The sequence below is a fragment of the Anabas testudineus genome, chromosome 8, assembly GCF_900324465.2.
Source record: "Anabas testudineus chromosome 8, fAnaTes1.2, whole genome shotgun sequence".
NCBI classification, from domain to species: domain Eukaryota; kingdom Metazoa; phylum Chordata; class Actinopteri; order Anabantiformes; family Anabantidae; genus Anabas; species Anabas testudineus.
In genome coordinates this window covers 17,624,250-17,639,654 of record NC_046617.1, presented here as the reverse complement: position 1 = coordinate 17,639,654, position 15,405 = coordinate 17,624,250, and the positions used below count along the sequence as shown (strand labels likewise).

The 15,405-nt window shown below is 39.7% G+C and overlaps 1 protein-coding gene across 3 annotated transcripts in view; it reads right to left on the bottom strand.

Annotated features, from left to right (window-relative positions):
* Nucleotides 1-2,484: 2,484 nt before the first annotated feature.
* The window catches only part of LOC113160348 (alpha-1,6-mannosylglycoprotein 6-beta-N-acetylglucosaminyltransferase B), a 46,096-nt gene continuing 33,175 nt past the window's right edge, over nt 2,485-15,405 (bottom strand). For 2 of the 3 annotated variants that reach the window (XM_026357604.1, XM_026357770.1), the window contains 9 exons: nt 15,189-15,322; nt 13,937-14,067; nt 13,153-13,158; nt 12,173-12,328; nt 11,840-11,986; nt 11,503-11,619; nt 8,218-8,292; nt 3,513-3,778; nt 2,485-3,171 (listed from right to left, as the gene is read on the bottom strand). In XM_026357604.1, the coding sequence (XP_026213389.1) occupies nt 2,973-3,171; nt 3,513-3,778; nt 8,218-8,292; nt 11,503-11,619; nt 11,840-11,986; nt 12,173-12,328; nt 13,153-13,158; nt 13,937-14,067; nt 15,189-15,322 (1,231 nt within the window). In that variant the 3' untranslated portion in view covers nt 2,485-2,972. The remainder of the gene's footprint in view (nt 3,172-3,512; nt 3,779-8,217; nt 8,293-11,502; nt 11,620-11,839; nt 11,987-12,172; nt 12,329-13,152; nt 13,159-13,936; nt 14,068-15,188; nt 15,323-15,405) is intronic. The other variant, XM_026357685.1, reaches the window with a different exon arrangement.

Genomic DNA, 15,405 nt, shown 5'->3' with positions numbered 1-15,405 from the left:
TATTTACTGTATTTTCCATATGAAATACAGATTGCTGTAGTATGCAAAAGTCATGTATAATTATGTGCACTCTCATACCTTACAGGCATGAATCACATAAAATACGGTTTGACAAACTCTAAATCAAAGCTCCGTACCTCCAGGCTAAGTTGTGGTCAGCACATATTCCAGTAAAGCGTTGAGATCTTAAGGCGAGCATGTGTGTGTACATGAGTGTGTGAATGGTTTTCCAAAGCTCGAGGTATAACAGGGCTCCATAATCCATTACTCTTTCATTTCAGTCCACTCTGTTACCTGGAATAGTCACTGCTGACTGAGCTCTTTCTGGCACACAGCGTGATCCACAGCAAGGTGTGGAGTCTCCTGTCTCAGGCTGAAGTCAACAGGTTGTCAGGACAAAGCACCTGCCAAAGGAGCACATTTTATCTGCAGGAAGTTGGAGGAAAAAAAAAACCTTTGTGTGATTTCTGCTCATTCTTTACTGTGGCATTTCTTTCTTTTCAGGAAATTACAAAACCTGAAATACCAATCATTTTTTTATCTTTATAGAGCTAGAGAATAGAAAAATCCTAACTGTGGGAGCAGCTCTTTAGGTTTAGCACCAGGAAAATATACTGTATCATTTATATTATTTTCTTTCTTAACGTTCAGTCACTATAAAAGCCCCAAACGATTCACAGGCTTCCTGACAATTGCTGCCACACATGTTCTTTCTTTTTCCTTTGGTTTCTAGGGATCAAGAGAAAGTTCAACATTAGTTCAGAGATTCTAGATTGGAGAGGAGAAATGGGTATACTGTAAAATGGTACTTACTATCAGTCAAAAAGACACTAGCACCATCATTAAACGAAAACTGGCAAATTCCAAGTCTATCTTTTGAGGGCGTCTCATTAAAATCCTTTTATCTAAGTGAAGGGTTTTGGCTTCAGTGGAGCAGCAGCTCACATGATAATGACTTTGCGACATAACATTTCGATGCGTATTATAATGCTCATCTGTAAAGATGATTTAAAATAGCGCTGAATATTCAAATTCATTTAATAGTTTCATTTACAAAGCCCACACAAACAAAAGGGGGTATGGAAAATAGATTACAGTGGAACTGTGCCTGGAAAGTTTCCAGTTGAGTCATAAAATATTTCAGTACATTTGCATCTGAGGACTCTGCAGAGAATACCAAGATAAAAATAATCCACTGTTTATATGTCTGTCAAAAGTATGAAAAGTGGGTCTATTTATTTTTGTTACAGAATCTTCAGTTTTTGAAGTTGAACAAAATTAATTGCACTGAAATCTAAATGCAATTTGCAAAATTAGAGCAATCAGTAAAAGTACATGTCTTGATTATGTTTATGCACATGGTTGTGACCAAACTGAAGAAAGTTGTTCAGCATCGCACAGTAGATTTACTGTAACATCTTTTCTCTAGTGGTCTTGTGGTTCTGCTCTGTGGTAAAATATTTTTTAGGGTCAACTAAGGCTAATAACAGCTTTCAGCAACCAGAGTTTGACAAATTAAGTAGGTTCCTTAATTACATCCATCACATCCTTCACCTGAGTCTTTTTCTTGTGTCACAAGCAGACAGAAACCTGCGGCGGCTCAGCTGGACCTGGACTTGGCCCACTGTCCAAATAAAAATTAGGATGCACAGATGCCACTGTCTGCACAGAGTGTAAGCCCTTTGGGACTAGAGGTGCACACCCCTTTCCTACTGAAATTGCACAGGAAGCATAACCTTGCATTAGCAAACACACTGGAACACAGGACTAATGTTTTCTGTTAACGGGCCTGAGTAGGTCTGTGCAGAAACAGCTGCATTACATTTACAACATTAACAACGTCTACGCTGTATTTCTGATCAATATAATGTTATAAAATCAGTTTTTCTTACCAAAGAGAAAGTTTTGAATGGTAGTCTATGATTATTGTTGCCTGTTTGTCTGCCATCAACAATATGGCGTCTTTCATGAGCGATATTCAATAACAACATTGCAGTGAAAGCTGTGATTTTATCTGCTACCGTACGTCATTGCACATACTGCAGCACATTTCTGAACCGAAGGGTTGATGTCTGCCTCTGTAATTTTCACAAATGGTTCTGCTATTAAGGAAAATATCTCTTTATCTACAAAGCACAACACACTATGTCTTTCTTTAAGGGCTCGACTGTACAGTGCCGAAGAATATTGTGCTATTTATAACAAAATCAAACTCCATTGTCATCTTGTATCCAGAGCCTGCTCTGCAAACAAATGAGCCTGAGCCAGCAGTGTTTGCTCATAAATCAGACTGAAAGAAGTAATTAGGATATTTCCCACACTAGGCTCTGAGAATTGACTATAAAAGATTGATTATGTCTTATATTTTAATTGAATCCTACTTTTCAAAAAGCAATAAATTTAAATTACTTTCACCTATACCCATGTCATTATTTGCAAATAATGGCAGCATGTTTTTTTTTTCTATTTCCTGTATTTTATTAAGCAACACTTATGTACAAATATATTCATTACAGGACATGTAAAATAGTACATCTCAACACAGAGTAAATGGCTTTGGGTGCATCTAGTACAAATATCCAAACTCCACGATGATACTGTAGGTATTCACACAACACTGATCAACTTGTGAAATTCAAGCGTTTGCATTTTTTTTTTTAAATCAAAGCTTTTGATTGCTCATGATTTCTTTACTAATCTAACTCACCCATTGAATGACACATTTCATCGTGACCCATGGTCCTACTTCAGCCGTGTAAACCCTTCAAAGTATCATGCAAGTTCCCTGAGAGGTTATTAACACCTTACCCACTTTGGCAGTCAGTCCTAGATCAGAGGTATGAAAGTGGAGCCAGTGTTTATCCATTACAGCATTTTACCACATACTCTCCTGGTCAGAAGGAGTCTCCTGGGGCATCCTGGATCTCACCAAGTATTAGAAAAGAGTCTCCGTCCATGAGGTCCTCCTCTGGTCATAGGCAGTCCCTGCATAGTGCCACCTGACCGATACGATAGTCCCTGCAGGGGCAAAGGCGTTGGTATTTGGCACTGGAGCCGGCACAGCTGAACAACAGCGGGTCCTGCTGCAGACCACATTCAGCGTGCTCTGTTGAGAAGGCGGGGAAGAGGTGGTTCATCTCCGACTCCAGTCCCTCACACTGGAAGTCCAACCTGAGAGCAAAGACACAGGAGGAGGAAACAGTTCACAGCCATTTCTTTTAGTTTTAAATGAAAACGTTGAAAAAGCATCAATCAAAGTATGAATATAAGGTTTGAATATTAGTGCTAACAGGAACATCAGAGGGTAACACTGATTGATCTAATGTATTTAATATTAATGGTAAAATAACATTTTTGGGAAATAATAAAGAGGAAGAGCGAACCAGTGTCTCCTTCTGTGCTGCAGTTCATCACTTTTAGTTCATTTTCTTATTGTTATATCAAAGGTAACACATTTTCTGGGCAAAACGTGCAGTCTTTTAACAACTTGTCCAAACGTAGAAACATCTTACGCGCTGAAGGCCTCCTTAATGTTGATGAAACGATACAAGGCGGGTTCACACATTAGTCCTGCGCTCTGGCATGCCTTCACACACGACTGGCCTTCCAGGGAAGCCAAAAGCCGCAGCGCGCTGAGAGGAGGCCAGGATGTGTAGGAGCTGACGTTAGAGGCCCAGGTTAGGATGCTGGAGTTGGGCAGGAGGATGAAAGGGCCGGGAGAGGTTCCCAGCCAGGATGAGTTTACCGGAGGGAACGGATCTTCAGGAGAACAGAAGTCCTGGCAGCGCAAAGATAAAACGACCCAGCTCAGTTATATTTTCAGTGTGCAAACACTTTGACCCGTGAGCTAAAATAAACACTATGACAAAAACGTTCCTAGCAACACATACGACTTCTGCACAGCTGATACAGCAAATAATAAAATAACCATGACAATGCTTATCAGAACTGACAAGTTTTCATCAATCTCCCAGGAAATGATTTGAAAGCAGTTATGGCACCCAATAACAAACGAGGTTTGGAGGCAGAATTAGGCTCCGGTGAGCGCTCTGATTACATCCCCCCTTCAGCGGGGGCTATTCATAAGACCCAGGTAATAACATTTCTCTGACATGTCCCTCTGGCCTCCAGACCTGTTTATTAAACAGGCTGCTAGTGCCCGCAGGCAATAACCAGGTTTCCAATTTCTCCATCTCTGCTGCACTTCCACTTCTAAACACAGACAACATCTGTAACACACACACACACACACGCAGATATGGTGTTGAAGTGGAAAGGTGCGCTCTTTGTAATTATATCATTTTTAATTTGACCGGCTTATTTTTATGTGTGACTGAGAAGAGGTACTTAAACTTTAATAATTCAATGAATTCTCTGCTTATTAAATTTTTATTACATTAAAGCAGAAAATGTCCAAGCTTCCAACACAAGGTGGAAAGACCTTTAACCATGTTATGTACACATTATAGGCTTAATTAGAGAAGAAAGTGCAGGAAAAGTCATTACCTGAACTGTCTGTTTTAATCATACTGCACACGAGATCTTCTGACGTCTTTGTGTAACTACAGTTACAGTGCTTGGAGTAGTCACATTTTTCACTTGCTACAGTATAATGGACATTTTAAAACAGCTTAAATTGTAAATTAGTTTAAATTTTAAATTAGTTTCAATTATGTGTTAGTTTTTGGTTCATTTAGATTAAACATGGACAGCACTGATGGCCGCAGTAACAGGTTGCAAGACAACGACTGCAAAATATAACTTTTCATATAATAAAGTTATTTTATATAAGAAAACTTTTCACCTGAAAATAAAAGCTGAAATGTTGATCTTCTGTCTCACTGTTCTAATGCTTTAGGAGGGGAGTGTATAAAATGTTCTCAGTCCACAACCCTGTCTTCTAAAAATCATGTTCCTATACAGGAATCCCCACAAAAGCTTATCTGCGATTGCAGTTTAGTTGGAGACGGATTTAATCTGAGGAGATTTACTCTTAGGGACTAAATTCAACACCAACCTTCACCATGGCTCATATTGTTTTCATTATTGGTAAACAACCAGGACCTCTATTAAAGGGCCTCTACATTTTAGGATTCCATTAGAAATCCATTAGAAGTCCATTCATTCAATTAATCAGAACTACTCTAGTTTATTATTATTAGGTTCTAATAAAAACAGACAAGTTGAATTAGCTTGAAAATATAAAACTTACACATATCATTAAAATAATTAAATTAATTAAGATTAAATTAAAATAATTTTGTTCTAGTTTTTTGTGATGTAATAGTATGAATGTAATAGTAAGAATACATTTATTTTCCCCCATGTTTAAAAACCAAAAATCAAAGCAGCATCTCTCATCTTTCCTAAATGTGTATGAAACAGACTGTGACTGGCTGGAAAAGAAGGAACCACCTTCACCTGCATCTCTAATTAATTAAATGAGAAATGTCAGGTAGGTTATTTCTCAGCTGAATGCGTTCAACGCAATTACTGTGAAACAGTAATAGGATATTTAAAAGTGGGAAAACAAAACAATATACAATCATACGAGTCGTTCCCATGGATGGGATGGGAAGGGAGTGAGCTGCCAGAAGAGTACATTAAACGAGGATCACAGTGGGACTAGAGCTCTGCCAGTGGAAGGAGGACGGGGGAAGTCTTAGAGGAAGATAACAAGGATCGGAGATTCACTCAGAAAGTAGGAACGAGGGCAAGAGATGTGAGCTACTTGCTAAGCTACAGTAGAAATAAAATTTTGAGAGTCTGAAAAGCAGATAAAGGAGGTTAAGAAAAGTGGAAGAAGAAAAAGGGAGGGGAGTCTGATTGCGAGTCTGACCTTGTAGACGTCCGACGGGCAGTCACATTCCCCGCTAGTCACAGCACTATGTGTTTGTGTGATAGCTGCAGGGAGATTGTGTCAGAGGCTAACACATTTCTGAAACTGACACTGCCAGATACTATACCAGCCATCACAGAATGATGAGCCAGATGATGCTACCATCTGTAAATATACAGTATGTGCGTCTTTGTGTTGCTTTTTATGTGTTATCTTACCCCAAGGACATCTGTATGAGTACACACACTGGATTACACGAGGTAGCACAATTGATAAACTCCATTTGAAATGTGTGTAAAAGGTTCAATAACAAGTTTTTATGTATGAGCATTAATATTTCATCTCTTTCTTCACTGTCCTCTAGAAGCAGCATTAAGAAAAATTAGTCACAGCGTTAGTCGATTATGCTTGCAGCTGGCATCTGCAAAGGATTTAATATCTGACCCAGGCAGAGTATCAGGGGGATAAATATTGGCCAAGCAACTAAGAAAGCTCAGCCCCATAAATAGAAGTTCAGAATATTAGCTTAATACAGGAGAACTCATTTGACATGTGCACGCTTTAAGGACGCGGGTGTCACTATTAATTCATTATTGGGCTCCACTCCACTCCAGCTGCCGTCATCTGCCCGTCCTCTTCCACTTCCGGGGGCATTCTCTGCCCCTGCATCGCCATCTACAGCCTCAGTGATTACTGTCATTATTTCTGCTTTTTAACTTACACTCATCACGTTTGGCACAAGATGTGTGATCATTAAGTTTGTATCAGTGAGGGGGATGAATGGAAAACTGCTTTAAACAGCATTTGCAGCCATTACTAAAATCCAATCATGCCCTGTGCACTGATGCTCGTACAGTTTCCCATGTTGTATGTTGATGACAGCTTCACCTTCCAAACCAGGCTGCAGTATGTCTAGATCATTCTCCACAGGCTCCTGGAGAAACCAGGTGTTTCTGAAAGCTGTGAAATGTGGGCTCCACGCTTCCGGAGCTCCTCAGCTCCTGTTATGCCTGATGGTCCTTATTCATTCCCTGGTTAACCTTCACTCTCTTATTGCCCCTAAACTTTTACTCTGTCCAGTTGTGTCCAGTGTTAATCTGAACAATGACACTAGAGACCTTGAGCAGCTTTTTTCTTGAATCCAACATTCCTGTAATCTGTGAAAACCTTTGTGAAAATGAAACAGATTCGCAGCTTGAAACAAACAGAGGCTGAACGTGTCGATGACATGATCAATGAGAAATGTGAAATGCTTGAAAATATTCACTTGAGAAAATAAAATTGATTAGTTCAGGAACATGAAAACTTGCAAACCTCTTCCCATCAGTTGTCAAGAAAGAGCCAATTACTGTAATTCCCTCCTTCTGTGAACAGAGAAACTGAGACTTTGTCTTTCATTCTAGTGCTTTAATGTTATGTTTTTATCCTCACCTTGATATTCTGCTTTACTTTTATGTTTACCACTATCGAGACACACTTCAAATGGGCAGAATGTAGGAGGCTGAAAATCACGATGTTTGGCAACACTAGTGTGTAAACACTAGTGATTTATTTTTAAGTTTTAAAGTTATAGCACAGAAGAGGGTGGATATATTGAATGTAAATTATTTAATTTAACAGCTGTAAATGTAGCTCAGAAACTGAAAAACAGAAGCTCTACAGAAGCTATAGATGCATTGATCACAAATATATATTTTAAGATAACAAAGTATGAATTGACATGTAAAAGAACTGTGACAATGTAAAACAGCTGCTTCGATGAACCTACACACAATTATTATCAAAATCTGCAGCTCTGCTTAATGAAGCTACTGTATAGGGAGTTTCAGTTCATTGTAATGTTTTGTTCTGGTTCATGAAAACGTTGCTCCACAACTGCTGAATGTGTAGAAAAATCAACTCTTATCTTGTTGCTTATTCACATACCTATAACCACTGTAGTTAGTCATGTCAGCCCAAAGGCTTTGTTTTGGTCTCTGGCATCAAGACGTTAGCAGAATATTCTTTATTTCCTTTGGCAGAGGTCAGCATGGACACTCCAGCTGGTCTGCAGCAATGCACTGTGTGTTTTGTTTGGCACATACAGGATGCATGCATACCATTTTGGAGACGCTCTGACCTAAATCATCTTGCCATAACAATGTGGCCAGATGACGGTTAAAGCCACTTAGAGATCCTTAGTCTTCTTAGTCTACATCAACTTCAAGAACTGACTGTTCACTTGCTGCCTAGTATTCCCACTCGTTACTCTGCCAATGTAATAAGATAATCAGTGATTTTCACTTCACATACTAACAATTACTGTTCTGGTTCCAGTTCACAGTTCACATATATAAGACCCAGAATGCTGGCTACATGGAATTTATTTCGAGACCAACCTGGTTCTGAATGTAGGCATGAACTCTCTCCAGCATCCCCTCACAGGTGTACTCATAGGGCAGGAATGGCTCCACCTGTAAACACAGATGTGCACACAGATGAAGAAACAGTGGGAGACAGAGTGTGTATGTCTTCACAGAACTCACAAACTGAGCATCTGATAATTAATCACAGCTGACATATTCATTAGAGTAATTGTGATAGGCCTATATCGTGCCACAAGTCTCACATTAAAATCAATGACCTAATACATCACAGGTGACAGCTTTGAACATTCATTATATTTAGTGATGACTATATCAATATGTCTAACAATGGATTAAACTGACAGTGGACCACAGGTCATCCAGCGCTGAGAGGCTCACGTTTTTTGGTGGATTCTGGGCCCCTTGGGTGCAGTTATTGCTGTTAAGGTCTGTCACTCATGACTTTTGATAGAAGACAGTTAATTAAAATTCGCTGACAGATCACTGATCAATAGCATTTCCTCTTTTGTCTAGTGATGTGAAATAACAGCCTTGTGAGAAATGGGAGATCAGAGCGGTGACAGGAAGCAGGAGGCAAGCGCAGGTTGATTCTTTAGAGATACAGCGGCAAGAAAAAGTATGTGAACCTTTGAGTGTTTTTAGTCAAAATTAACTCAAGAGCACAATAAACACTCATCAATGAGGTAAAGAAACAACCCAGAGTGACAGTTGAAGATTTGAAGGCATCATTGAAACTAATTAACATCTGTGTTCATGAGTCTACAATAGGTAAAACACTGAAACAAGCAAGGTGTCTATGGCAGGACACCATGAAGGAAGCTGCTGCTTACTTTGCATTGCTGCACGGCTGAGGATTGTGTTTTGTAGACTGATGAAACTAAGATTGAAAGAACACACAGAACTACATCTAGCATAAAAAGGTCACAGCATGTCATCATGAAAACATCATCCCCATCGTAAAGTATGGTGGAGGAAACATCATGATGTGGGCCTGCTTTACTGCTTCAGCTTTTATTTCCAAGGGTTCACATACTTTTTTTCACTAGCACTATGATGTTTTTATAGTTTTTCCTCAATAAAGACATAAAAGATCAAGATCATCATCAATTTTGTTTGTGTTATTCCTTTAGGCACATCATATTTGTTTATACTCCTGACTTAGGTATAGATCAAATCACTTTTTATGACAAATTAATGCAGAAAACCATGAAATTCCACAAGGTCCACATACTTTTTTGCCACTGTATGTTTATATTAATTACTGCTTTTTTACCCTACTGTGTTTTGATGACATAGATAATATATTAGGATAGGATATATTCTGTACAGATCCCCCATGCAGAGTCCCCTCTGAATATCTTCCATGGCTGCTGGAGTGAGATCTCATTGTTTACTATCAAGCCACTAAAGCACCCGGGCTTTTAAAGTGATAAATGGTTTCTTTTAGTGTTGTGTTTCTTTTAGCACTCTCTTATTACTTTATTTCATCTGAGTTTAATGAAATGTATCTGGCACTTCATCAGCTATTCCACAATGCAATTTGCCTTTTGGGCATCTTTATATAATAGAAACAAACATTTTTAAAATAATTGTGTAGTTTATACACATAGACGGACTACATTGCCTGGCCACAAAAAAATATACGAGCAACATTCATTATTTCAAGCCATCACTGATGACATTCAATAAAACTTCATTCACGTTCCCGAGGCTGAGAGCCACCATGTCTAGAAAAAGGCACACAAGCCGAGCTGGAGAGAAAGATTAGGTAGGTGTCACAGACATTTTACTGCTTCTTTATCAGCTGCTTTGTTTTTCTGTTTAGTTTTTTTTCCATCATGCACAGTTGCCATGGTGCCATTAAAATCGGCAGCATCAGTGTTTCAGACAGGCAGAGTGGTATCACAATGATACATCAGCATCACTTGAGCTCACTGACAGAGGAAGCCATCTAACATCAATATGAGCGACAGTGCTATGAACAAACCTCATACTAAACGGTGCTGATTAGGAACTATTATGAGCTGACTGTAAATATGTATGAGTACCCAGAATATACAATTTCCATACTATATGTGTCTGATTTTATGGTGGGAATTAAACTTTAACACTGCATAAGGACCTACTGTGATCCAAATATGAGGCTTAGATGTAAAACTCATTAGCATATCTGCAATCTTGCCTGTTTAATCTACACGAAAACAGACACAAGTAGGAGACTCCAGCAAATAGTCGGGCACATAAGCCACTGAATGCATGTATTAAAAACAACTACCATGTACAATTTGTTCTAATGAAAGTTGCTCAGTGGCACATTAGCCAAAGCAAATCTTATTCTTCTTATTGCTGACAAGAACCTGACACAAACCTTTGGTCAGATAAAACATGACACATTAATCAGTGAGTCTTAGAGGTGTTGGATTTTAGTACCTTTGCACACAGCATTCACAGTTTATGCTAATCTAACTGTGGAGGGGCTTCAATCATCATCTAACAGTTGATAAGAAACCAAACAACCGCACTTCCTTATGAAACATATATGTGTGACACTTAGCGAATGATCTGTCTTGTTGGATTCTCACTAAAACATTTAGACAGGTGCACCAGTGCACTGATGTGTCCCAACTGCAACTGTATGCTTGTCAAAATCATTGCAAATAAAACTGCTCTTACTTTTGCTTAATCTTTAAAATGCAAGGTGAAACTTGTTCAGTCTGGCTCATCAGCACTGTTTGTTTCCTCCCCAAGGATCCACTTTTTAAGCATTTACCAGGGCCACAACTGGTACTTCATTTTGCCTCTATCAGCAGGAAACACAAGGTCTATTTAGCACACCTGGCAGGTAGAGGCACACATGCATCTTGGCACTGCACGAGGTTTGGCTGTGACTTAGTGTTGTTCTGGTGACAGATTAAGCACAGCATGATTGATTAATATGATCTGCTGCGGACAATGCGTACTTGTAGGGCTGGCCTCTGGAAAGCTGCCATGTAAACCCAGGTGTGGGCACAATTTACCTACTGAGCCACTCAATATCTGAAGCAATTAGCATTGCAGAGAGCGGGAAGGGAGACAGCTAAGCATTTTGCTATGCTGGGTACCATGATTAAGAGCTCTATTAAAGGCTGAGGGCTTCAAAAGTAGGTCAAACCCAAATGTGAAGTGTGCAAGAGCAAATTATGCTCTCACCTAGCCTATTATGAAGCAGTGCAAAGTGTACTTTGTTAGACTATAATATTAGCAAACCATTATTTAGGTAGGGAGCTTGGATGGCAAACTGTAAAAAAGCTTACTTACATTAATCTTCATAATTTCACGAATGGTCTCATCAAACTCTTCAGTGTTATTGAAGTCCACGGTGATGACATGTGGTCTGCCGATATACTGCTCTGCATAGGGATGCTGAGAGGACACCTGAGGGAGGGGATATATACAATAACAATAAAAGTCTTAACAGCAAATTAAGTCAGTTAATGAGTGTTTTTTATTTGTACAGCGCTGAATTTAAATTTCAAAACACGTTGATTAATTAGAACTCTTGGATATGTGATGAGACATTACAGTAAATTATTTTTTTACTGTTCTGTAATAATGTTGTTAACCACCACATTATTCAAACATGAAGAGTAAATACCTCCCTGGAGGTGGGTTTCCCCCTGAAGAACTCATGATTGAGCGAGCTGTGAGGGGGATCGAACTTGGGTTGCAGAAAAATGCAGCCATTAGCTATGGCCTCCAAAGGGGCGGGACCTTCGTATGGAAACCCAAATCCAATGAAAAGCTTCACAGAAAAAGGAGAAGATCATAAGACAACACACTGAGCTGCTCATATCCACTCACATAACACACAGTTCACCTCACAAACACCTCAAAACTCCAACAAAGCATTTGAGGATAGACTTTGAAATGATGTATATAAACATCGGAGCCTATTCTGAGCTCATGAAAGCTTCAGTCACGTTCCCACCTTGGCCTTTCTGAGAAGCTGCTGCAGCTCCTGCTGAGGCAGCAGACCGTGGTTCTTGACAAAGGCAGGCACCTCTGGGGGACGCTGCGTCTCATAGTACACCGTCCCATGAATCTCCATGTAGCGATGCAGGATGGCCAGGACCTTTTCCTTACCCTTTAAAGACACACAGGAGAAAATGAGTTAAGCATTTAAGAAAGGGCACATAAAACAAAGTGAAATCATGGCAAACACTGCACATATAGTGAAATTAGTATTTATTGGAGTCCATTGTTTTCTCTATTGGTTAGTTTCAACCACTGACTGCTAACTTTGTGTCTTTAATTAATTAAAATGATGTCTCCTGCAGCAGCAACAGTGCTGTGAGTTAAAGTGATTAATTAGTATTGCACAAGATCACTGTGCAAGTTATGTATACTCTATTTTCTGTGACAATTTACTTGAATCATTCTGCTGATGCAAAACTGAATTAGTTTGTCTCAAAAAGTGTTTCTTGGGGTGATGTTATGAATTATTTACCAACGCTATGTCTTCAAGGCATAAATCATTTATAAATGTCATCCCAGTGTTATTCCTCATTTTTCATCTTGGACTATTTTAATGTCTCCAAGAAATGTGGAGATAAAATCACAATGAAATGAACAACCTTAAAATTAATTACTACAGAAACAGACATGACTAAATGTGTTAAAAATGTATTTAAATGGAGAATCTGATTGGATGTTTCACTTTACTGCTTTACAGATGTTTACAGAATATGCTGGCTCATATTGGAAATCCCTTTTTCCAATACTTGTGTATTTTTTTAATAACTTCTTCCTGAAGTGAAACTCAAAAGGTAGGCTCAGATACATATTGCCAAATATTCAATTCTAGCTGTGAAATACATATAAAAAAAAAGAAGTCTAGCACCAGTCTTTTGGGTTTGAGTTTTGGGGTTTGGAGATTCAACAGCATCAGTGAAAAGCAGGTGTACTTACTTGAAGCTGTGTGGATACATCAATGATGCATCATGGGATGATGAATACAGAACAGTACAGGACGAGAGCAGAAGTATGAAGAGGAGGAAAGTGAGTACGGAGAGGCAGATGTAGAGGAAAAGAGAGAATATGAAATGAAGTATTAGTCATTCCTCTCATAGGACCTTCGCAATCCCAAAGTCTCACATGAGAATCTCAATGCTAAGGAGGAGGAAGAGGCTGTTCTCAACGAGGGGATATTCATTGTCTGGAGAGACCCTGACACTGCCGGCTTTTACACGACGATCTTTCAAGCTCACAAATGTTACACTCCAACTCGAGCTGCTCTGAGAAACAGGGGGATGCTACGGCAGCGTAGGAGCAAAGCTGCAGTCAGATTCAAGTAAAGCAAACCTTGGGGGAGGCTGCAGCACACTTCAAAGTTACAGTAAGAGCGAGAAACCTTGCCAGCAGCTCCGAGGGAAAATTTACTCTAAACAAAAACAATTGTTCCTCTGCCATCACACTTCAGGCCAGATTCCTGGAGGACAAAGTCGTTTGCAGTAAATGTAACATGATGTGGGTGTTTCACAGCTGAGGGATGTAATTCAGAAGTTCTCCAAACTTTGCTTTTATCCTGATTTGATCACATCCGAAGCACCTTCACAGCAATATACTGCACGTTACAGCTGTGGCTATTGTGCCGCAAATATACACAATGCTGGATGTATGAATCTGCTCAGGGTAAAATAGCAGATAAGAAACATTATTGACAGTATTGAAGGGACTAATTTAGGATACTGACCTTCCACATGCTGGCTTCTTTACCGTACACAAGGGCCATATTGTTAACCTTGTTCCGCTGAATGTTCAGCCTCTCTGTCTCGTTCAGCTGCTCGGCCACAAAACCCATAAAAGAGTTGTCTGGAGTGTGGGCTGCCAAGGACAAACAAATCAATTGGTAATGCAAAGTTACAAAGTCCAATTTGGTGTCTCAAAAAAACAAAAAGTGACTAAAAGAAGTGTTGTGGAAATCCCGACTGCTGTGCATGAAGAGAATCCATAATAAAAGCAGCACCATGGGAAATCTGTCGAGCTGAGATACATAACGTTTTAATTTATTATTCCATCTGTACGATAGAGTGTGGTGAAACTTCTAAAATGGTGCATTTACTGGGGTTGAGAAAGTTGGATGGGGTTAGCTGAGTCAACCGCGGCTGACAGCGCTAACTGCATCAGCTCAATAACCCACAGATTGTGTGTGACTCCACATCATCTGGGTGGTTGATTTCAATTGCATACCAACAATAAGGTGAACCAACTTTAGAGATGTAATGCTTTCTGCTTCCTTCTCTGCTGTAGTTTTAACAAACACAGAATTATGGATTGCAGCTTTTCTATGCCACCAAACAACACTATGAATGGGAACACACACACACACACACACACACACACACACACACACAAAGGAAATCTACAACAGCAGGGAGATGTCAAGTAGGATGGAGAAAGAAACTGTGTTTTCAGCCAATTTTCAACGTGAGATGAAAGCTGACATCTTTCAGTGTCGTGCTTTGTGATAACAGTTCAGTATTTTGGAAACAGCGGGGGCCGCCCTTTTGTTGCAGAATCAATTGGAGACTGGTATAAACAGCTGAAATTTCTCCTGCCACCAATTTCAGCATAAATTGGCGACAAATTCAGCTTCAGAAGTTGCGTCTGTGTTTTTGTATTTCTCTGTGCATGTGCTACTTTGTGTGTGTAAGGCCGGAGGTGCTTTGCCACAGCGGGCAACTTTAGGCATCTGTGCAGGCGCAGCTGTTCTGAACGAGTTCTGTGGTGCATTTGTGCCCCGAAGCCTCGCCTGAGACAGCCTGAGGACTTCTGTAAGCTCACACAATCTGCTCTCAGTCTCCATCACATAAACACGGACATGCACATCACTTATTTATGTATCATGTTTTGAATATGATGTATGCATGCATGTATTCCAGACCCTCCTTATAAGCAGATGTACATCATCAACACTACTGAGGAACAGTGTTAAACCCACTTACGGAACATGGTCATGTATTGCTGGCCGTGGAGGTTCCAGTAGCCCCAGTTGGTTCTGTAGCCGTGCAGGGTGGCGTACTCCTCGTGGTTGTAAGCAGGCTCAGTGCCGAAGGTGTCAATCACTCGGATGTGGCACCTGGAACAAAAAAAGAGCTAAAATTAGAACAAAGCTGTTTTTGGCTTTATAACAATGCTTTTACTGAAATCAGAGAAAAACAG